At 47.5% G+C, this 24086-nt stretch overlaps 1 protein-coding gene across 1 annotated transcript in view; it reads left to right on the plus strand.

Annotated features, from left to right (window-relative positions):
• Positions 1 to 24086, plus strand: part of FAM83F (family with sequence similarity 83 member F) — a 39845-nt gene that overhangs the window by 2580 nt on the left and 13179 nt on the right. Inside the window, exons 2-4 of the mRNA XM_072656202.1 lie at positions 21213 to 21380; positions 22233 to 22354; positions 22509 to 23200. Of these exons, the coding sequence (XP_072512303.1) occupies positions 21213 to 21380; positions 22233 to 22354; positions 22509 to 23200 (982 nt within the window). The remainder of the gene's footprint in view (positions 1 to 21212; positions 21381 to 22232; positions 22355 to 22508; positions 23201 to 24086) is intronic.

A 24086-nucleotide genomic window follows, 5' to 3' on the forward strand; every position in this document is an offset into this window, starting at 1 on the left:
CAGATAGAGAAGCTGCCTCTCAATGCACCTTACAGTCTCTGGGAGTTGCTTAGAGTGGGAAGGGGGTGGTCAGTGTGTGAGAGGCTGTACTGGGAACCAGGCTCTCTTAGAAATACTTGTTGACTGACTGATTCAATTTTTTCCATTGAACTCTGATGGGGATGAAGATCTCTGGGAGCTCCATAGGTCAAGGATTGAGGATGATATTGGCACAAGCCAGCCTTGAACCAACTGGGTCTGATCATCCCTGAGCCAGGTCTGGGGTGCTGTGAGAAGATGGCACCCTGGGGAAATCTCTATTCAATTCAACACCTGTGCCAGGGATGCCAATTCTTAAGGGAGAAGGAGAGCACAGAACTCATCTGTGATTTTGGTTAAAAACACAGTTACAACAGAAATAGAAAAAAGTATCAACTTATCTCTGGTCTTCAAGATGTTTGAGTACCTCCTGTGTGCAGGAGACTGGGATATAAGCTGTGGCGTGAGGGGAAAGAGCAGTAGGTCAGAGGATCTGAGGACTAATCCTGGACTTAACCACTGACCAGAGGAGTGGCCATAGGCCAGTGATCCCCTTTTCTTGACTTCAGTGCTCCCATCTGTAAAATGAGAGAACTGAACTGGAATGATCCCTAGGGTCCTGCTCAATTCAGTTCAACATGTATTCAATCTTGCTCTTGCCCCAAATCTCCCAACTGGGAGACTCTGTACTTTCTACTCTACATTCTTATCCCTGCTTTTCTCCAGCTTCTGGGTGTACTCAGCTGAGCTCTTCCTTCTTCCTTTTCAACCAGGAGAAGGGAGCTGCTTGACTGTGGAAGGGCATTCCTCCAGGGCTGCCAGAAGCTGAGTATCTTTAGTGGCTGTGGGGAAAGGGAAGGGGAGGGGAGGTGCACTGAAGAAATGAGCAGTGAGGTAGAAGGATTTAGGCCTTACTTCCAATTCCTTCTTCACCTTCCCCCTACTTACCCACTCCCATTGGTAGAGAAGACCATTGCCTTTTCCCCAGCAATAACGCATAAGAGGTGAGCTTTAAGTGAAACCCTGACTTAAGAGTGGATAGAGTAGGTGAGGGAATGTGGAAAGATACACCCCCTTTCCCCTTTATATGCATTATCACAAGAGAGTCAGGGAGTTTAAGATGAGAATAGACAAGATAGGTTAGGAGCTTAATGAGAAGACTCATCTGGATGAACCCATCCTCTTTTCCTCTACCAATGGTTTCTTGAAACCAATATGATTGTTTTTTATGATTCAATGTAAAATCCTGCACCTGGGTTCAAAAAAATCAACCACCCAAGTGTGGGATATGGGAAGATGTGTCTAGAAAGCAGTTGATGAAAAACATAAAAAAGACATATTTTAGTGACTGCAAGATTACCAGTGTTACATGACTAGCCAGAAATCAAATGGGACCCTAGGCTTTAATGTAATAAATTAAACTAGGCTTTTCCTTTTCCCTTTTCATGATTTATAGTTCATAAAATGATTTATAAATATTCATCCTCACAGCAACCCTATAAAGCAGTGTATTCTCACAAAGGAGCATCATAGTTTTAGAGCTGGGAGTCACTGGGTCAAATTTCTTTGTTTTACAGATGAGGAAATTAAGGCACAGAGTAGTTAGGTGTCTTGCTCATGGTCATACAACTAGTCTGAGGCCAGATTTGAAAACAGGCCTTCCTGACTCCAGGTATCAAATTCCTTCTGACACTAACCTGAGTAGCCTTAGGTTAATTGAATTTACCTCAGATCTCATAGGTTGGAAAAATAAGGAAGTGACTGTCCCACTGGCCAGATCATATCTGGAGTGTTGAAAGAGCTGAAAAAGGATAAGGATAATGAGGGGTCTTGAAACTACACTCTCTGAAGAATGACTGGAGGCCCTAGAGATGGTGAGCCTGAAAAAGAGGGATTAGTGGGGAGGTGTGCTTTCCATCACCAAATATCTGAAGGATTCTCAGAGAGAGGAGAGATTAGACTTGTTCCACTGGACCCCAGAGGACAGACAATTACAGGTGAAAATTACAGAAAGGAAGATCTGGGAGCTTAATCAAAGGAATTGTCCAGCAAACAGAGCTGTTCCCTGTAAGCTGCTTAGTTCAGTAGTGAGTGAAGCTCTTGTCACTGGAGTGAATCCAGCAGAGATGGACCATTTGTGGGCTGCTGCAGAGGGGATTTGGTCAGATTTGGGCTAGATAGCTTCAAGGTCTTCCCCCACTCCGGATTCTGTATGTCTGTGTTCACTTTAACCCAGAGATGGGTCACCAGAGATGACTCTGCTCACTTTGGCAGTCATTGCTTCTATCCATCCAATCACAGAATTTCAGAGCTGGGAGAATCCCCAACCCTAAGCTAGAATTGAAGGTGGCTGGCTATTGTGGGCCCTGCTGAGTCTTTTCTGTTCCAGACTAAATAAATACCACCTCTACCCCTACTCCTGAGTTTCTTCTGCCCTTGCATGGCCTAATTTCTGGTGGCTTAATGGATAGAGTGTTGGACTTGGAAATGAGAAGTCCATGGTGTGCCTCCTGGCTCAGATATTTAGCAGCTCTGTGGACCTGGGCAAGCTGATTAACCTTCCTAGACATCAGTTTTCCCATCTAAAATGATGAGGTTGGACTAGATAGTTTCTAGGGTCCCTTCCAGCTCTGGATATGGAATTTTCCCCGGGCCTCAGTTTCCCCATATGTAAAATGCGGGAGTTGGACTCGGTGGCCTCTGGGACCCCTCCCACCTCTAGATCTGGGATCCTACACAACCCCAGTGCTGATGGAGTGTTTTCTGTAGGGAGCCTTTGACTGAGGCAGGGCTGGCTGGGGAGACCAAATGGTTCACCTGGCTGTGGGCTGAAATGACTCATGCTTTTTATAGAACTTTGTGGTTGAAAAGAGAAAGGCAACTTCTGTGGCGGACAATGAGTCGGCCTCAGAGCAGGAAGACCTGATGGGGGCCTGCCTGATGGAGTGGCCCTGGGCAAGTCCCTTCACCTCTCCCCCAGGCTCGTTTCAGAGAGGTGTGGACCTGCTTTGCCAGAGGAAGTTTCTTCATCTGGGAGCTTCCTGTGCAGGTGAAATCAGAGATTTGGTCTCAATGTCTTTGTGGTTTAAAAAGCCCTGTGAAGTAGAGAATTACATGTATGTTCATCCCCATTTCTAGAAACGTGAAAACTGAGACTCAGAGAAGGAGAAGTGCCCAAAGCCACACAATTAGTCAAATTTGACCCTTGTCAGATCCCCTGTTCTTTGTGCCACATTGTCTGGAAGCTAGGACAACTGTGACCACAAGGAAGCCGGGCTGGTTAGAAAGGATGGGCTGGTAAACTCTTTCCAAGGTCAGTAAAATGGAACAAAGCAGCTGTAAGCAGATGTCCAGGCCTAGGTTCTAAGGTTCCATAAGCTTAAAGTAGAGTATTAAAGAACCTTGACTGGAAGGACTCTTGGAAACCATGGAGTCCAACCCTTTCATTTTAGAGATGAGGAAACTGAGGCAAATGGGGTGAAGTAACTTGCCCAGGATCACAAACTAGTTCATATCTGAGGCTTTATTCTTTAATCTCCCACAACACTGAATACAGTACATTGTATATAATAGGTATTTAGTAAAAGTTTATCAAGTAAGGGAGTCTGCCAGGGCCCCTGAAATATCCCTGAAGAGGTAAAGCCTCTTCACCTGGTAGTGGTCTGGTCATTAGAGAGCCCTTGTTAAAAATTCACACACTTACCCAGAAGGCCTCATACTCAGCACTCCCTCTGTAGAGGACCTGTGAGGAAGCAGAGCAGGGCCCTGAAGGCCTAGGACACGGGTCTGGCAGATTTGAGAATAGATCTAGTAGAAAGTAACTAGAAACAATCTGGAATATGAGGGGGAAGAGGCCTGCCTGACTGGACAACCTTGTGAAGTGTGTGTGTCATAGGGGGTGACAAGAAGGCATAAGGCCTTCTGCCCAGAGACTCAGGGTTATATATCCAAGAATAACTTTAAATTGAACTGGAAGAGACCTCTAAGAGAGGGAAGTGAAGAGAACAAGAAGTAATTTTCTACTATGTGCCAGGCACTGTGCTAAATGTTTTACTGACATTACCTTGTTTGAGTCACTAACGCCCTCATTTTACAGAAGAGGAAACTAAGGCCTGGGGCAGGGGTGCGGGAAGCAATTGGCCCAAGTTCATGTGACATCATGTAGTTTTGTCCCTAATGATAGTGGTAGAATGTCTTAACTGATGACATTTCCTGTTATCACTAGGATAAAACACAGATTCTTCAGCCTGGTCCTTAAGACCACCTGAAGTTGTTTGTAGGGAGGTGTGAAGCCAAGTTCTCTCCTCTGTCTAATATCACTAACTGTGCCTTTCAGACAGACTGGGCTCCCAGCTATTCTCTCAACCTGACATTCTCTCTCTGTGTGTTTACTCCCACCGTCCCGTGGGAGTAGGGGGAGGGAAGGCGATCGATCCTCTTGGACATCTCCAGAACACAGCTGAGGGTGAATGTGTAAGGAAGTCTGTGGACACTTACTAACTGCACACCTATTTTAGGCATAGTATGGCAAGCTTTGGGGATGGAGAGACTGAGGCAGAATATAGTCACGTACATGCACCTTCCCTCAAGGAGTTTATAATCTGCAGGAAGTCTTCATTATTCATCATGAAGACATTCCTGACGGGCATGAAGCATAAGACAAGGCACAGTGGAAAGAACGTGGGGCATCAGAAGACATACTTGCCACTAACTACATCATCCTGGACAAGACATTTTGGTCCTGAGAGCCTCAGTTTCTCTGTAAAACAGGGTATAAACCTCAGCAGGATTGTTGTGAGGAAATGGCTTTTTATACATTGTAAAGTGCTGTGTCCTTTTTTAAAATATAGTTTTTTCAATGAACAAAAATCTATTTTCTTTTCTCTTCCATTGGGGAGAAATACAAAAGAAAAACAAAACTTTTGTAACAGTAAAACAAACTCCCACATTGGCCATGTCCAAAACCCCTCTGATTCTGCCCCCTGAGTCTGTCAGCTCTCCCACAGGAGGTAGGCAGAATGTTTCATCATGAGTCCTCTGGAATCCTGGTTAGTTACTGTGTTGATCAGCATTCCTAAGTCATTTAAAATTGTCTTTTCAATGTTTCATTATTGTATAAATTGTTCTCTTGGTCCTGCTCACTTCTCTCTGCATCAGTTCGTACAAGTCTTCTCAGGTTTCTCTGAAACTGTTCCTTTCATCCTTTCTTATAACACAACAGTATTCCATTACATTCATGTGCCATATTTTTTTTGTCCATTCCCCAATTGATGGGCACCCTCTCAATTTCTAGTTCCTTGCCCCAAAAAGGGCATATGGAGTATTCAGGCAGAACCAGCATCTCTGGTGTGGGGGCTGCTGAACCTTTTCAGGGCTGCTTATCTATCTTTGGTGTCCATCTGTCCCCCAATTGTCATCTGTTGCTCAAGAAGCTGTAGCATGGGCAGTGGCCACACCCCAGTAAACTGAGAGATGAGCTAAACCAGGCTGAGGGTAACTGAGAGACCTCACACCCATTGGTGAGTGAGGGAGATGTTCACCCCAAGTATGTGAAGACTTCCCCTAGAGAAATGGACAGATGGGAACAAGTTGTTCCAACAGCCATGATGGCAGCTGGAGCCCTTAGAGCCTGGTTAGATGTCAAAGACACCATGGTTGTCCACTAGATACCAGGCCATCACCAATTATCCTGACAACTTTTCACAACTCTGCTTCACTTCAATCCAATTCATCCAATTCAAGACGTCACTCCATGATGTCACCGATCCTCTTCAGAAATGAAGGATAAACAACCCCCACCACCACCAAAATTCTTTTGTACATCTGGGTCCTTTTCATCTTTCTTTAATCTCTTTGAGGCACAAACCTGGTAGTGGTAGCATTGCTGGGTCAGAGGTATTTATGGTTCAGTAAGCCCAGGGAGCACAGGGCCAAATTGCTTTCCAGAAAGGCTGGACCAATTCAGCAACCATGCGTTAGTGTGCCCGTTTTCTTCAAGTGCCTCCAGTATTTGTAATTTTTCTTCTTTTTGCCAATCCGATAGATGAGCGGCATGTAATGTGAGGTATCTGTTAATGATGCCAATGATGAAGTGAGGACTAGTGGGTGGTAAATGATAAAGACTCAGAAGTTCCCGGAGAAGATCAGAGGAAGGAGAGGTGGGCAGCTGGCGAAGTTGGACTCTGAAGTATAGGTAAGCTTCCAAGAAAGGGAGGAAGAAAGCATTCCAGGTTGGGAGAAGAGGAGGTTAGCTTGAACCAGATATGCTAGAAAAGAGCCCTAGACTTGGAGTCAGAGGCCCTGAATGTGGATCCTGCCATTGCCTAGCTGTGTGACATCTACCTAGACTCCATCTGGGTAAAGGAAACACTCCAGGGTTATCTTAATGTCACCTGTAGAGACCAGGTAGGTCTTGGATAACTTGGACAGAAAGCTGAAACTACTGCCAGATTTGAAAGCCCAGCGGCCACCATATTGTAGAATGGGAACCCTTTCTTCCTTCCAAACTTGCTGCCTCCTCCAGGAAGCCTGCAGTGATTCTCCTTACAGCTGTTAGCACTCTGTGTATATGGCTGTGTTTCATTTTCTAAGTCTGTTGTTTTTCCCCAATAGAACTGATGTACCTTGAGGGCTGGGACTATTTTCTCTTTGTCTCTTGCACCAGCTGGCATACAACAGAGGGTTAGTAAATATTTAGGGCAGCTAGGAGGTGCCATAGTGCACAGAGCACTGGGCCTGGAATCAGGAGGCCTCATCTTCATGAGTTCAAATCTGTCCTCAGACACTTACTAGGTATGTGACTGGGCAAGTCACTTAACCCTGTTTGTCTCAGTTGACTCATCTGTAAACATGAGTTAGAGAAGGAAATGGCAAACCACTCTAGGATCCTTGCCAAGAAAACCCCAAATGGGCTCATGAAGTCTTGGACACAACAGAAATAACTGAACGACAATAAATATTTGTTGCATGAATGAACTTTCTGGTCCCTTCTAAATGGTAGAGGGCAATGGGAAACTGAATGTGGGTGCAAATCTTGGCCTTGTTACTTAGTACTGATATGACCCTGAGCATGTCATTTCCCTTCTCTGGGTCTCAGTTTCTCCCTCTGTAAAATGAGAGGACTGGGCTGGATGGCCCTAAGGGCTCTTCCACTTCCAGCCTAGATCTGCTCCCAGGATCCAGGATGAATTCTGCCCCTCATCCAGAGGGCCTGCCACATCCCTAGTACAGACCCAGGCATCCTCCTCTCAGTCCACTGCAGAGAGCCAGCACAGTTGCTGGCCTTGCCACGTCCTTTCAAGTGTTCTGATACTTGGCAGGGAGCCCTGAGTTAAAGTGGGCATCAAAGCCTGATCTGGGGTCCCCTGGCCCACTGCACCGCTCCCTCTGCTGCAGTGTCCACAGTACATTTCCGTCCTATTCTCAACCCACTGCAGGGCCCTTTAAAGCAGTCAGTTCCAGGAGCAGATACTAGGAGGACAGGCCAATGACAAGGTAGGTGGTGTTTGTCTTTTTTTTCTTTTTAAATGTCTCCAGGCAGTGCCCAGAATTCTGCCCCTGCCTGCCCCTGCTTTTCAGACTTTGGGGTGTGCTCACTCTCCCAGATGGCTCCTGGCTTGAGAGAGGGAGAGGCCACGGAGCCTGTGGAAGACACTGACTGCCTTCTTCCCTGGGGCCATTAGCTCTGACTATCCCAACTGGGTGTGGGCTCTTTCACCAGGGCCTGTGGATGATTTCTTCTCTTGGAGTGAGCTCTTCCCCCAGCATCAGACTTTTGATCCTGTGGTCTGTGACCATGTTTGCTTTTTACACCTGATGGTTGTGGGTGGGAGTGAAGCTTACTAGCCAAATACCATACTTAAAGGGGAGCTGGGAGGAGACTGCTGGGAAGGGGTGTGGAGGCCTGCACCCCTACAAGAAGAGGATGTTTGCGGGAGAATAGACAGTGCAAGCTGGAGGCATCGTCATGACACATTTATGTGGCTCTGGGCAAGTCCCAAGTTTTCTCCTCTACAAAATAAGGTTAGACTGGTAGGTCTCCCAGGCCCCTTTAGTTCTGGATCTGTGACCTAGAGTGAAAAACTGAATGAATACCAGTATCCAAAGGGCTCTCTTATGGGGGAGAGCTCCAATTTGTACTCTTTGTCCCAGAAGGCAGACCCAGAACAATGAGTAGGTGTTTCTGAGGGACCAGTGTAGACCTACCCTAAGCTAAAATTTCCAGATAATCCTAGCTACTCCCTAATAGAATGGGCAGGACAGGGAAACTAGCAGGCTGCCTCTCCCTGAAGGTCTTCAGACAAAGCCTTCACTGGGTGATTATAGAGACCTCTTTAAGAGGTTAGGGAGATGGCCTCTGAGACCCCTGCTGTCTCAGAGACTGACTTTTCTTCAAGAGCTGCTATTACTTTAGGAGGAAATAGAGGAGAGGGAAAAGTGGCTGAGAGGGTCCAGGCTCCCTTGTTGCTGAACCTGAGAGCCCTTGCGCTGGTGCCACAGAATAAACATCCTGGAGGGAGAAACCTTGACAGACCCTTTCCAGAGAGCCAAGGGGTGCCCGGATCAGATGGAAGCCCCAGGATTTGGGAGTGATATTTAGGTAAACAGAGGATTCCATGTCCCAGGCACAATCAGTGCAAGAGCAAGAAAGGAAGCAGGACCTTCCTCTTGGCGCCCTCAGCTGTGGTGAATGAATTGTCTAGGCTCTGTCCCTCACTGCCATCATGACTCTGGAGTAATTCCATTTCCTGGTGTCTTGGTTTCTTTTTCTGTAAAATGAGGGAGAACACTACTGCCAAGCCTAGAGGCCTGTGTGGGCTACCCGAGTCTTTCTTACCTCACCTCCCGAGGTCTTCGGCTGGCCACGCCGGATGCACATATGAGAGAAAGGACGTTCCAGAGTCGAACAAGGGTTGAGCTTTATTTCAGGGTCTAGTTACAAGTGCAGGGGGGATCTTCCTTAGGAGGAAGAGGGGGAGATTTCCTAAGGAGGCTAAGATCTTAAGGGCTTGGAAATAGAAGTACAAGCAGGGAGAGAGGGGGAGGGGAGAGAGGAAAGAGAGAAGCGGAGCCTACTATCCTCTTGGCTCCTCACGTGCTAAGAGAGCTTTCAGGCTTCCTCAATCCTACTTAACCTTCAGCCGAACAGTTTGCATCTAAATACTGTGCTGTTAGATAACAATAGTGTGCCCAGATCCGGGACGACCTCGAGGGCAGGGAGACTCCACCCATCACGTATCTCCGGGGGAGAGGCGGAAATACCCGAGCTAGCCGAGCTAGCTCAGTCTGACCTTCTCGAATCCCCGCTGTTCATGGAGGGCCTCGTAAGACTCTAAGATTTAGAAGTCCCACTTTTACCCGCCCGAGACCGTCCACACGGAATTGAGCTTCCAATCCTCACACACTACAAGCCTCTGGCTCCATTCTGATGAGCCTCAGGTTTGGGGATTTCCCCCTCTCTGGGCCTCAGTTTCCCCCTCTCTAAATTTGACGGAATGGCTTCTGAGGTCCCTTTTAGCTAGAGCCTGTGGCTTGGGTCTCCAAGGACTCCAGATGCTCCCAGGTTTAGCTCTGGGAGCTCATGTGGATGTGAGCCCACCATTGGACCATGCAGATGGAAGACCTGACCACACCTTCTCCTGCCAGGGAATCTCTGGCCATGTTCATCCCTAAGTCTATCTAGTCCTCTGAGGGCCTTCCTCTCCATCTGCTGGCATCATGTGGATTCTTTCTGAATATGAGGGTTGACCACCATTTATCCCAAACTCTTGGTCCCTTTCCACACCTTTATTAAGGACCTACTAGGAGCCAGGTAAAGGCAATGGGTAGAATCCTGGGCTTAGGACCCAGAAGACTCATCTTCATGAATTCAAATCTGGCTTCAGGCATGTATAGTTACTAGCTGTGTGACCCTGGGCAAGTCACTTAACCTCAGAGCAAGTTACCTCTGACTTCCAAATCTAAAGTTCTTTCCCCAAGAGTACCAGACTTCAGAAAGGAATTAAGGTTAGTCAGGAAGACTGAATTAAAATCCTACCTCAGACACTTACTATGTGACCTTAGGCAAGTCACTTAACTTCTGCCTGCCTCAAGTTCCTCATCTGTAAAATAATTATAGCACCTACTTCCCAGGGTGGTTGTGAAGATCACATGAGACAATGTTTATAAAGCACTTAATACTGCTTGGAGTATAGTAGGCACTCAGTAAATTCTAATTTCCTTTCTTCCTAGTTCTGTGACCCTAGGCAGGTCACAGTCCCCTCCTGCTCACCCCCTTCACCTCAGAGTATGAACGAACTGGAAATGTACCGCTCTGTCCTGAGCCCTCTCCTCTTAGCGACTGCATTAGCTCTACCTCCTGAGTCACCAGAAGCCTTTTAGGCATTTCCCACTGTCTGAATCCAAATCAGCACATCAAAAAAAAGAATTCATTGTCCTGCCCCGCCCCCCCCCCAAAAAAACCCTGCCTTCCTCCATCCTCCCAGTCACTTCCTGATAGCTCCACAGTCATCCTTGACTTTTCTATTTCGCTGTATTACATGTCATATCATATCACATAGTATAGCACACATCTCATCGGTGAGGTGACCGTGGCTAGAGCTCCAGGCCTGGAGTCAGGAAGGCCTGAGTTCAAATCCAGCCTCAGTCACTTACTGTGTGACCCTGGGCTTATCACTTCAATCTCTCTCAGCCTCAGTTTGCTCATCTGTAAAATGGGAGGGGGTGCTGTTGTGAGGATCAACTGAGATGAGCTTTGTAAAGTGCTTTGCAAGCCTTAAAGCTCTAACAGATGCTAGCTATTGTTATCACCATCAGATCATCATCCAATGCCTGGGTCTTGTCCATTCTCCCTCCCTGACCAGCCAGCCACCGCCCTAGTTAATACCGTGGTTCCCTTTCACCTGCCTGTAGTCAGACCTCCAGATTTCAGATCTAGCAACCCCAGCCCCAGCCCCATCTCCTCTGATAGCTGCTGATCCATGTCACTTACCCGCTCAAAACCCTTCAGTACCTCCCCATTGCTTTACTGAAGTTACACCCATGGTATTTAAGGCCCTCTGCGATCTGATTTCCCCTGTCTGCCCAGCCTTATTTCACATTCTTCCTTCACAAGTGGTGCATTCCAGCCAAATTGGATGATGAGATTTCTGAAACTTGGGCCATCTGTCTCCTACATCTTTACATTTGTAGAAGTTATTTCTAGTGCCTGAAATGCAGCCCTGCAACAAGTGTCTAGTATACCTCCAAGCCAGGACCCTTGACAATCCAGCCCATCTTTCAGACTGGCTTGGCACTTCTCTCCTTTATCCAGCCCAGGACTCAAGTCATTTACAAACTGACTCCAGTCCCTCTTCCCAGAACTGTTTCACATTATTTTCCTCACTCTACATATTAGCTAAATTGGCTGCCTTTTTTTTTCATGAACAAGACATCCCATCTCCCACCTCCATGCTTTTGCCCATGTGTCTCCCTTCAAGACTCAGTCCAGGAACTACCCCACAATAGCACCACCCACCACAAGCTATGAATGCTTTTTTCAACCACTGAAAGAACTGTGCATTATTTTTTTATTTACTTTGTACTTAAGTTATCTATAAATATATTATATCCAATAGAATGGAAGCTTCCTGAGGCCGAGGACTATTTCCTTTATAAATGTGTATCAAGCAGAGTGCCTGGCACGGAGGAGGCCCTTAATCTTCCCTGGTTCACAACTGAGGACTTTCTCCAGTTTTCTTGTTCAGTTGTTTTAGTCATGTCTGACTCTCCATGACCCCATCTGGGGTTTTCTTTGCAAAGATACTCAAGTGATTTGCCATTTCCTTCTCCAGCTCATTTTACAGATGAGGAAACTGAGTCAAACACAGTTAAGTGACTTGTCCAGGGTCACCCAGCTAGGGCTGGATTTGAACTCTGGTCTTCCTGACTCCAGGCCTGGTGCTGTATCCTCTGTGCTCCCTAGCTCCCCTCTCCATTCTGCACCTTCCTAACACATCAGTAGAAGGGGAGGGATAGAGAGTGGATGATCTCTGAGATTCCTTTCTCTGGGACCTTTGAGGAGGCATGCTTAATTCTCCTCTTTAATGAGCAGCTTGAGGCAGAACCTCATTATTTTCCATCTTCCTAATAGGCAGTCAGAGTTATCTCAGCTGGAGGTTAGCTTTGTCCCCCTCCCACCCCACACCCTCTGAGGTAAGACTGCAGAACTCAGACATTCACGAGTTCATTTAATAATCTTCCTAAATGCAGGTTTGACCCTGTCACCCCACTACTCAATAAACTCCCTATTGCCTCCAACATCAAATACAAGATTTCCTGTTGATTGTTCAAAGCCCTTCACTAGGGTTAGCCCCCTCCTCCCTTTCCAGAGTTCTTGCACCTCACTCCCCAACACAATCTCTTTGATCCAGTGACGCTGGCCTCCTGGATGGATGCTCCATAAACAGGCTCCTCCCTCTCTGGGCTTTGGGTGGTCTCCAGTGGTCCCCCTGCCTGGACCACTCTCCCTCCTCAGCTCCAGCTACTGATCCCCCAGGTTTCCTTTAAGTCCCAAGTAAAATCTCACCATCTACACGAAGCCTTCCCCAACCCCTCTTCATTCTAATGCCTTCTATTCATTATTTCCCATATTTCCTATCTGTAGCTTATTTGTACTTATGTGTTAGCTGTCTCCCCCATTAGGTTGTGGGCTCTTTGAAGGGTCTGTCTTTTGCCTCTTCTAATATCCCCGACATAGTAGGCACTTGATAAATGTTTGTTGATCGCTTGAATAGGATTGGAGCTGCCAGTGGATTTGAAATATAATGGAAAGAGCCCTGATCTAGAGTCAGGAGACTTTAGTTTGAATCCTGGCTCTCTCATCACCTATGTGTCTTAGGGCAAGTCCCTTAACCTCTCTGTGCCTCAGTTTCCCTACCTATAAAATGTGGGGGGGAGTTTGGACTTGATCATCTTGAATCTAAAGAACCATAGTCTGTAGAGTGAGCTCCTTCTGGTCTGTGATTCTGGAACATATTTACAATGTTAGAAAGATTAGGGGGTGAAGGAGAAAAGACCAAGTGTACATTGCTGTCTTCTTTCCAGAGGTGGGGGCCGCTGGGTGCCAAACACTGTCAGACTGGGTCAGTGTGATGAATTTTGCCGCTGCACTTTTTCTCCTCTCTCCTTCTTATTTTTTGTCCCAAGGGATAGCTCTCTGGATCCCGGAGGAAAAACAGAATGCATTTGGTAATGAAGGGGAGAGGGATTCAAAAGCTATCAACAGAAATGAACATTAAAAAAGATTGTGATGTAAATATTTACCCTCTCCAAAAAGGACATCGTATTTCCAAGCTCTTCAGCAGTGTCTACCTGTATCTATCTGTTCCTTACAAATGAGACTCATTCTTCCATGAAAAAAGCCTGAGAGGACTCCTTTTTGTCAACATTTTCTCAGCAGTGAGTGAGTTCTCTGTCCTAGAATGGAAGGTATGGGTTTCTTAAAAAAAAAGAAAAAAGAAAAAAAGTAAGGAAAAGCCTCTCGAGACTGTAAATTCCTAAACTGCTAATTCTTTTCTCTCTGCATCGGTTTCCTCATCTGCCAGTGAGATGACGGGTGAACTGGCTGATCCTTGAGGCCGATTGGCCCTCCCCACAATTAATGCCAACCAGCCCAGGTCTGTGTGTTCTGGCTTTGGGCTGGGGTTGTAATCAGCGTCTCTGGCTGCCTGTTTGTCAGCTCGAAATAATGGGATGCCTCCTCAGGACTGAACAAGTGGAAGTGATTTCCACCTTGATGTTGAATTTCTAGAAGGAGCCCAGACTGCTCCTGCAGGCTGTCCTGACTGTCTCAGGAGGAGCTCAGAGAAGTGTTTAAAATGTATTGTTATGTCCATCGGGCACTGGCATTGGAATTGGGTAGGACTGAAGGGTGGGTGGTGAGTGCTCCTGACAAAGGAAGAGAGGCTGGGACCACCAGTGAAAGTGAAGACATTCAGGTCCACCTACATTTTTGAAATCCCTACTATTTGCAAGGGGTTGGGTCAGTCCACAAGTCTTTATTAAGTACCTACTAGATGTTAGGCATTGTGCTAATTGCTAGGGACACACAGAAAAAAAAAAGGCAAAAGACAGTTTGTATTCTCCAGGAGCTCAAAGTCTAGCAGAGGGGAAAAACATGCAAATACCTGTGTGCAGGCAAGCTAGAAACAGGATAAACTGGAAAAAGCAAAGGAAATGTCCTGGAATTTGTAGGGAATTTGTAGGACCTGGAATTTTGGTAGGGAATTTGGAATAAGCCAGAGATGAAGAGGGAAAGCGTTCCAGGCTGAGGAGATGGGGTGGGGTGGGCACCAGTGAACACTGACTCCCACAGTCAAGAGACGGGGTGTCTTGTGAGAGGAGCAGCAAAGAGGTCAGTCACTAGACCAGAGGGTACACAAGGGGCAAAGGAAAGGTAGGGGGCAGGGCATAAAGGGCCTCAAATGCCAACAGCAGATTTTCCGTTTGGTCTAGAAGCCATTGGAGTTTATGGATGGTGGGGTGACTGGGTCAAGCCTGTGCTTGGGATGGGCAGCTTGCAGCTGTCTCCCCATTAGGTTGTGAGCTCCTTGAGGGCAGGGATTGTCTTTTGCCCCTTCTTGTATCCCCAGCATAATGCCTGCCACATAGTAGGCACTTGATAAATGTTTGTTTAGCCCTCCAAACTGCATTCGATTTGCTCCTTAGATGATTTTGCACCTTATTTCTCCACTTTCATGTGGTTCCAACTCAGTAGAATGTCAACTCCTTGAAGGTAAGGACTGTTTTCATTTTTCTCTTCATATTTGTCTTCAGGTCCTAGCCCAGGGCTTGGTACACATTTGGTGCTCAATAAATGTTCCCTTGAATTCTTTTAGCTTTCCCAAAAGATATTCAGGGTTCACCACTTGAGTCAACTTAGTTTACCTTTAGAGAAAGTCTTTTTGGGGCGGCTCAAGGAGAGGGCCCAGCAGAGGCTTAGTCAGCCAGGCTTGCCTGGGCCTCCCTCCCTGCCCTCAGGACTAGAGCTAACTGCTGATGTGGTACGCACATCAGCCTGGTCCTTTTGTTTTCCTGCACCTCAGGGATCATGGCAGGGGAGCAGGTCTCCCCTAGTAACTGGCAGCCAACCAAGCCTTTGTGCCAGACACCTCACGTCACTGGCCATGGGGAAGCCTACAAGGTGAGACAGAACCTTAACATTTCCTGGCATGTGGAGATTTGCTGGGAAGACTCTGGATGTGCTGGGAAATCGGGTCTGGACTGGGAATCAGGCCTGGGTTTGAGTCCTGACCTCCATTTACTAGCTGTGGGACTCCTGACAAGTGCTCCCCCTCTCTGTGCCTTGGAGTGGATGGGGTGAAGTCTTCCTCTCCCAACCCCCCACAAACTTTATTTTGGATTTGGTTTGCACATCTCTGACTATGGTGTAATCCCTTCAGTTTAATGTAATAGAAGCTCCTGGAAGGCAGGAGTTAACTTGTCTCTATCTTTGTATCTCCTGCCTGAGGCAGCTACTGGTAGGTGGATGGAGTGCAGGGCCTGCAGTCAAGAAAGACTCATCTCCCTGAGTTCAAATCCAGCCTCAGACACTTCCTAGTCATGTGACCCTGGGCAAGTCACTTAGCCCTTGTTTGCCTCAGTTTCCTCATCTGCAAAGTGACGTGGAAAAGGAAATTGCAAACCTCTCTAGGATCTCTGCCAAGAAAACCCCAGATGAGGTCATGGAGAGTCGCACAGGACTGAAACAACTGAGCAACAATCCTGTGCCTACCACAGTACTGATCAAACAGTAGGTGCTTAATGAATGTTTGCTTGTGGATTTTCTCTGAACTTTTTAGATCCATAGGGTCAAAGACTATTAGAGCCAGAAATTAACCTCAGACTTGGCAGAGGGTCTTAATGTTTTGTATGTCCTGGTTCCCTCTGAAAGCTGATCTGCTAAAGTCTATGAAGACTTTCTCAGAATGTTTCTAAATATATAAAATAAAATACACAGAGTTAGAAAGGAAGCCAATTATATTGACAATTTACATTATATATAAACATATATTTATAAATTTTTTTTAAAGTCCACAAATCCAAGGTGAAGAAACTCTGATCTAGTCCATCCCCCTCATTTTACAGAAGAGGAAACTGAGTCATAGAGATTATAGGATTTGCCCAGGGTCATATAGCTAATGAGTCATAAGATCATAGGACTAACTCTAAAGCTAGAAGGGACTTCAGAGACGTCTAACGTAGCCTAACAAAGGCCAAGTGGTTCAGGCAATTTATCTACAGTCTCATGGTGGCAGCACTGGCATGTGAACCCTGATTCTCTGACTCCTAATACTTGGCTCTTTCCCATCATGCCATGGTTCATAAAGGGCTGTGTCTTCAGATCTACCTTACAAAGACCCTGTAAGGGATATAGAGGAAGGGACTACTAGACTCTATACAGATAATCAAACTTGGGCCCAGAGAAAAGGACCAGTGGGGGAAAGTTACAGGGAGGTACAATTTGGGATTCCTCTAAGTAGGAACTTTCTTATGAGACCTGCCCAATAACAGAAGAGGCTGCATTTTCAGTAGTGAACTCCCCATCACTGCAAATATGAAAGCACAGTTCTTTAGGGATATCAACTAGGAGTCTGAAAGAATGTGTTTCTGGAACCTGTGCTAGTGTCCCTTCATGACATCTCTGTGACCAGGGTAGCATTCCCAGAGGGCAACAGGGAAGTCTTGGGGGCCTAAGACCCTCCTTGCTGTGCAGTCACCCCATCCTCCCCACCTGGGGCAAGGAGGAGCCCCATGTTCAGCCCCTCCTCCCTCCCCCCAATCTACCACTGCCATAGGACCTTTCTGGCTTTATCTCCCGCTAATCTCGCCAAACCAGGCTACTTATTCCCTGTGTTTTGTGCACACTGTACTATCTGGTGAAAGCTAGAAACCCAGCTTTGGGCCTTCATCTAAGTCACTGCCTTTTCTGAACCTCAGTTTCCTCATCTGTAAAATGAAAGGGGCTGGACTAGAAGGTCTCTAAAGGTCTTCTTCAGCTTTAAGGATGAAGCTGGGTGATACATGGGAGGGGCAGTGAGGGAAGTGAGGCCATTGTCAGAAAACATCCATGGTGCACGTCATAATTGGCCTCATTCATGTCTAGAGAAGAAACAGTAACATCCAGGCTGTGGTAATATTAATTATGGTAATGCTGGCTGATGAGGACAAAACCCTTCCTGGCTTTCCAGGCTCAAATTCAATTTATTTCAACAAGTATTAGGCACTTTCTGTGCACATTCCAGGTCTTGGACATGTTGGTAGATGTAAACATCCTGAAGACAGTGCCTGTTTCATTTTTGCCTTTATGTTCCCAACTCCGGTCTGGAATACAGTAGGAGCTTAATAAATGCTCATTGGCTCATTGGTTGATTTATGAAACCTGATTCATAACCTGATTCTCCCCATTCCACCCTGTTGTGTGACCAGAAGGGGCAAGGACACTGGCCTGGGAGTCAGAGGACATGGGTTCAGATTCCACTCACTGTCTATGGTGACCTTGGGCAAGTCACAGACATGGAGCTGAAAGAGACCTCGGAAGCCTGCAGTCCCTCATTTTATAGGTGAAGAAACTGAGGCCCAGGGATATTAAGTGCTTGTCCACGGTCACATAGAGGGTCAGAAATCCAGAGCTACAAAGGACATCAAGAGGCTGAGTCCAACTCCTTCATTTTACTCATTTAGGGGGAAACTGAGGCCCCTGAGAAGGCGGTGAATGAAGTGACTTGCCCAAAGACACCTAGTCAAGATTTAAACCCAGATCCTCTGGACCCAACGAATTCCCCCTTTCCATTAACCCTGCCCCAAAACCAGTACAAGGAGAGAGTGAATGAGTATTTATTAAGCCCCTACTGTATGGGAGGAAGGTGCTGTTAGCATCCCCATTTTACAGCTAAAGAAACTGAGGCAGACTGGTTGTGACCTGCCCAGGGTCACACAGCTACTAGTGTCTAAGGCAGAATTAGAGCTCAGGTTTTCCTGACTCCAGACCCAGTGCCCTATCTGCTGGGCTACTTTGCTGGCTGAGTGGTGGTGGATGAAAGAGAAAAGGGTGGACCTTGAGTGCTTAGCTCCCTTTGTGGCCCATTTACCCCAGCCATGTCACCCTGGAGAAGTCATCTGACAGTTGTCTTCGAGTCTCTCTCAGTTGTTTCATCTATAAAAAGGAATTTTTATGGGGTAGTGGAAAGAGGGCTGGGTCCATATCTTGTATTCTGCTTAGTTTGCATGTAACTTTGGGAAGGTCATGTCCCCTCTCAGGGCCTGTTTCCTCATCTGCCAAATGAAGGGACTGGACTGAAAGAATCAGTAAGCTCCTGGCTCCAGGAATGCTTTCACTGCCTCTGTCATTGGAGGGGAGTGGGGGGAAGCACCGTGGGGACATCACGGTCAGCTGGCCACTGGGGAGCTGGTGCTGCTCTCACAGACACATCCTTTGGTGGTTTCACCAGGCCCATGGGGAAGGTGGAAGGAGAGTTGCTGCTGGCACTGAACAAAGACTTCCATTATTTTTAGTATCTGGTAGTAATTAAGGAGCCCAGAGAGGAAATTAGCAGAGCTGGGCTGTTTAATTAAAACTGGATGGCAGGTAAAGGAAGTCTCCCATCTCCCCCCATCCTGACTTTCTAGCAGGAAGCCAGACGTGCACTCAGTACAATGAAAGCACCAGACAGAAGCACTGGAACATCAGAGTGGATGGGGCCAGCCTGCCTCCCAGTGGGCTTATCAGCCCAGTGACTTCTGCCAATGACTGCCAGCTCAAATTAACCTCTCCTTGTGGGTGCTGCCCCTTTGTGGGCAGCAGGGAGGAGCAGACAGAGACAGAGGTGACCTTGACATCTCTTTCTGGGACTCTGAGCCTAGGACTGGGTGTTCAGCCCACCCCTGGAGAGGGGGCAGTGTTTGTGTCTCCATCCCCCTCCACAGAGCATACATGGAGAGCTCAGAGCCTGCGGCTGTCCTGGGTGATTGCTTATTGTACAGGAATGAAACCCAGCAGCGCTGGAAGGAGAGGGCTGGCTATCATGGGCCTGACACAGCAGAGATAGATGTCAGACGGCACCCATGGAGTCCGAGCACAGGATAATTATCACTCCTTTGCCATGAGCAGAGAGCAATTGATTTTTTTTAATACAAATATTTTATTGTTTAATTTAGTGCTGATACAGCGGGTAGAGTCTTAGCACAGTCTCAGACTGCAGGCTTCGTGGTCCTGGGAGGGGAGAGTGCTTAGCCAGAGACCTCTCTTTTCCTAGTTTCATGACTCCCCATCCCATCCTGCCTTTGAGGCTTACTTGTGGGACTTGGGCAAGACACCTCTCTGTGCCTCAGAGACAGTTGGGCTAGCTGTCCTCTGAGGTCCCTTCCAGGTCTGGCACTTCTTAGATTTCTTAGAAACCAATAGAAACAGAGTTAGACCTTGAGGAGTGAGCGGACTTATGAGTGCATAGGGAGGAGGAAGAAAGACATATCAGACCTAGAGAACAGCACGAGCAAAGACTTGGAGGTAGGAATAGGTAACCCCTATATGAGGGCCAATGAAGAAGCCAGCCTGGCTGAAGTGAACAGTTTGCAGAGGGAGAACAGTGGGAGAAAAGACTAGAAAGGGGAATGAATGTAAAGGGCCTTGAATGCCAAAGTGAGAAAATTGGGCTTGAACCAAGTGAGATTTGAGAATGGTGTGGGTTGGGACACCTGGGAGCCAGGAGAATGAGGCCAACAAGGACCTTGACTCTGAGATGCCATTGGGGGAAGACGAGGCTCAGCCCAGCCTTGGGGAGATCAAAGATAATGGTCATGCAACTGTGTGGCTTCTGTAAATGAGCTGACTCCTTGCCTCCCCATCAGTGTGGACACCTCTTGGTCCTGTAATTTCTCCTTGGGATGGAGCCTCCCTTGTAAGATACCCACCCTTCACTGGCTCAGTCAATCACCAGATGTTGATTACACAATAAAGAATCTGTGCCTGTCCTCAAGGAAATTACATTCTCCTGGGCTAAAAGAGTATGGATGCAGAGGAGACAGAAAAATATAAACACAGTAACCACAATGCAATTTGGAGAATGCTGGAGGAGGCAACATAGAAACAAAAGTAAATGCAAGACACATAAAATGTTGAGAGGCAGGGAGGGCACTGAAGTCATGTCCATTGAAGGGGCAGGGCTGAACAATTTGTGGTATTCGAATATAATGGAATCATTGAGCCATAAGAAATGAGAAACATTAAAAGCTTCAGAGAGACTCAGGAAGATGTGCGTGAACTGATGCCGGGGAAAATGAACAGAACCAAGGAAACAATACACAGAGAGAACAAAGGGGAAACAATGTTTCCTTGCAGTAGAGATCTGGTTAGTGTCAGTACCTAAGTCTGGATTCCAGGAGACTGATGGTGAACCGTGCCTCCCTCTTTGGGGGAGAGAGGCCGTATACCTGAGCATTTTATGATTTCAGATTTTACACGCACTGTCCCATTTAATGATCACAACAGCCTTTAGAGGTGAGTTCTACAAGCACTGTTGTCTCCATTTTACAGATGAGGCAATCGAGGCTTCCAGAGGTGAAGTTCATTCAGACTTGCCCAGGGTCACATAGCTATTGCGGGTTGAGATTTGTTGTGGTGTTCATCCTTCATTGCCAAAGAAGACCATGCCTACAGAGAAATGATGACATGACTTGCACTTGACTTTGTTTTGAGTGAGGGAGGGCTGTGCAAGGTCACCAGCCTCACTTCTTCTCCAGAGCCATCTGGATCCAGTGATCAGATATTCATCAGGATGACTGGAGATGACCCAGAATGCAATGGGAGACCTTGGCACCTTTAGGCCAAGGTCTATTCAGGGTTGAGATTCTCCCAAGTCCAAATTCAGCTCTTTCCAAAGTATCAAACAAGATAATATCTAGAAAGTGTTTTACAGACCTTCAGAAGCAACATAAATGTTAGCTATTATTTAGGCACTCCTTTCTAGTTCTAAGTGTGGCTGTGTCTGCTGACTTTGAGCCTCCACCCCGCCCAAGCTGCATCCCCATGCTGGGTTGTCCCTGCTTCCTGAGTTTGGGCATATCCCTAGGAACAGTGAAACCACTGTCAGTAAATAAGCATTTATTGGGCACCTCCTATATGTGGCACACTGTACTAAGCCACTGTTCTCACTTTCCAGGTTATTGCGGTGGTCATGGACCTCTTCACAGATGGGGACATCTTCCAGGACATTGTTAACGCTGCCTATAAGAAACGGGTCCCCGTGTACATAATTCTGGATGAGGCAGGCGTCAAGTTCTTTCTAGAGATGTGCCGGACCCTGGATCTCAATGATTTCCGAATCCGGGTATGGCCTAGACCTCCAAAGGGAGGGTGGGAAAAGGCTCAGACTCTCTGAGAGGGAGTGGCACCTCCTCTTCCCACCTTTTCTGCTCCCCACCCAGACATGAACTTAACATCCAAAGCAAATAACAGATTTCCACCTATGGCCTCCACTCACAGAGTGAGGAGGGAAGGAGGGCTCCTGAGGCCTTGGTTCTGATACAGCCCTCTCTCAAGCAAAGCTCCTGCTTGGTGTTTATCATCACCAAGTCATCACCAATATGGCGGAAAAGCACAGAGTCCTTGGTGGTATAACACTTTCAGGTTTGCAGTGCCTTTTAGAAGCGATATCTCATTGGATGCTCACAACAACCCTATAGGCTGGATACTATGGTTATTCTCATTTTACAGAGAAAGAAAATTAGACTCTAAGAAATTAAACATTTTGCCCCAGGTAACTCAGCCAGTGAGGATCTGAGGCAGGATTTCAATCTGCGTCCTCATGATTACAGCCAAAAAGTCAGGAAGAGTCAGGGTTGCTGCTCTCGGTGAGCAGTCTGGTCCAGCCTTTGTCCACACATTCATGACCTGGCCCCCATCTGCCTTTCCAGAGGGACACTTCACTAGGTGTCCATAGTATGGGGTAAGGGCTAGCCTCATTGCTCTCTGGAAGGGAGTCTGCTGGGCATAGAGACCACTCTGCTTTTCACTGGGGTCAGGGATTAAGAGTGTTTCAAACCATCTAAGCAGTGTATGGCCAAGGGCCTACAGAGCAGGGGGAACTCACTTTCTGCCATTTTGGCCTTGTTCATATAAACAACCAAACTAGGCCCAACAGGTCAAAGTCACCTTGATTCCTGTCTCCTCTCCCCACCAGAACATCCGAACCCGCTGCGTGCCTGGTGTTGGGTTCTATATGCCTAATGGAAAGGTCAGAGGAACCCTGTCCTCCCGGTTCTTGATGGTAGATGGTGACAAAGTTGCTATGGGGTCTTACAGGTGAGTGAGGCTGAGCCTGAGCTGGGCAGGTGGGGGGAGGGAGCTTCTTACCTCTTCAACCCTGATGTTCTTGGAGCACAGGCACCAAAGTCAGGAGAGGCTGGGGCTTGGGGAGGATGAAGTAGGGCGAAGACCACATTGTTTCTCCTTCCAGCTTTACTTGGCGCTCCTCTTATGTGGATAGAAATCTTCTCCTGGTGTTGACAGGGCAGCATGTGGAGCCCTTTGATGTGGAGTTTCGGGAACTCTATGCCATCTCAGAGGAAGTGGACCTGTACCGAGAACTGGGCCTCACAGGCCTCAAATATTCTTCCACAGTGGCGCGTAAATTAATCAACCCAAAGTATGCCCTGGTGGCAGGCAGCCGCCAACCTCCTGGGGAGATGATGCGCTGGGCGCATCAGAAGCAGGTGGCCAGAGGTGGGGAGAAGGATGAACCACAGGAAGGAGGCGGGGAAGGCTCTGAGTCTGCCCGGCGCCTTGAGAGCTTTCTCCATGACCTGGTCACACTAGACCAGGTGCTGCCCAAGATGGACCCTCCACCCCTGGAGGAGGCAACCTGGAAGGGAGCCCGACGAGCAGAAGCAAAGCCCAAGGCCAAGGAGCCCTCTGTCCGAGCAGGGAAGAGTGAGGCCGCCAACGGAGCTGCTGCTGGCAAAGAGGGCAGACGCTCGGGGGGCAAGTTCAGCTGGAAGTTTAAGCGCTCTCGTGCCACCAACGGCATGGCCAGTTCCCTCTCCAGTGAGACCTTCTCTGACGGGGAGTTTGTGGTGGTGAGGAGGCCAGCCCTGGACCCAGGAACCCACAGCCCTGGCAACGGCATCCACAGCAACGGCAGCGTCTCAGGTAGGGATCCTCCCAGGACCCGGTCCTCTGCTTCTCACCTCCCCTCCCTTCTTTCTGGCCCTTCCCTCAGGCCATGCACAGTACCAATTATGCCACCCACCCCTACAAGAAGACATTTTTCAAAAGTTTTCTTTATAATATCTTTTGTTTTTATATCACCCTCCTTTGCAAAATATCCCTCCCTCTTCCCCTACTTAGGGAGTCAGCCTTTGTCACAGAGAATACAAAAGAAGGCAGTGGGGGCAAGTTCAGCAACACCAACTGGCACATTAACCATGGTTAGCAATACAGGGCACCAGACTTGGGAATTGTGAGACTTGAGTTCAAGTGTCAGCTCTGCCAGGTCACTGTTCTCTATGGGCCTTTGTTGGGCTAGCTGATTTCCTAAGGCCATTTCTAGCTCTAAATCACTAATGTTCACATTTGTAATCTGTGTCAATCAGTCTGGGAATCCCAATAGCCCTGATGGTATGCAGCCCTCATTTTACAGATGAAGAAACTGAGGCCCTGAGAGAACATTTGTATAAGTCACAAGATCAAGTGATCAACCATTTTATGTGCCAGGCCCTGGGCTAGGCTCTGGAAATACAAAGTCAGATATGAGACATCCCTGCCCTCATCAGATGAGCCAGAACCAGGACAAGCATGCAGGGCTTTTCTGATTTCTGCCCTGGGGCTCTTTCCAGCAGACTGCTTCGGGCCAGATTCCTGCCCCTGGAATAAAGTGGAGAGAGGGGGCTGCCTTGCCCAAGCCTCTCCTTCCCTGGCCTGGTATCTGACCTATGGCCTTGGTTGTTTCTGCTGGAAATAGCTAACCGGCTCCATTGCTGGGTCTAGTTGGTGGCTTCCCTTTGGAAAGGGATTTTTGTTTTTCTGTCCTCTAAGA

This window comes from Notamacropus eugenii, chromosome 3, assembly GCF_028372415.1.
Source record: "Notamacropus eugenii isolate mMacEug1 chromosome 3, mMacEug1.pri_v2, whole genome shotgun sequence".
NCBI classification, from domain to species: domain Eukaryota; kingdom Metazoa; phylum Chordata; class Mammalia; order Diprotodontia; family Macropodidae; genus Notamacropus; species Notamacropus eugenii.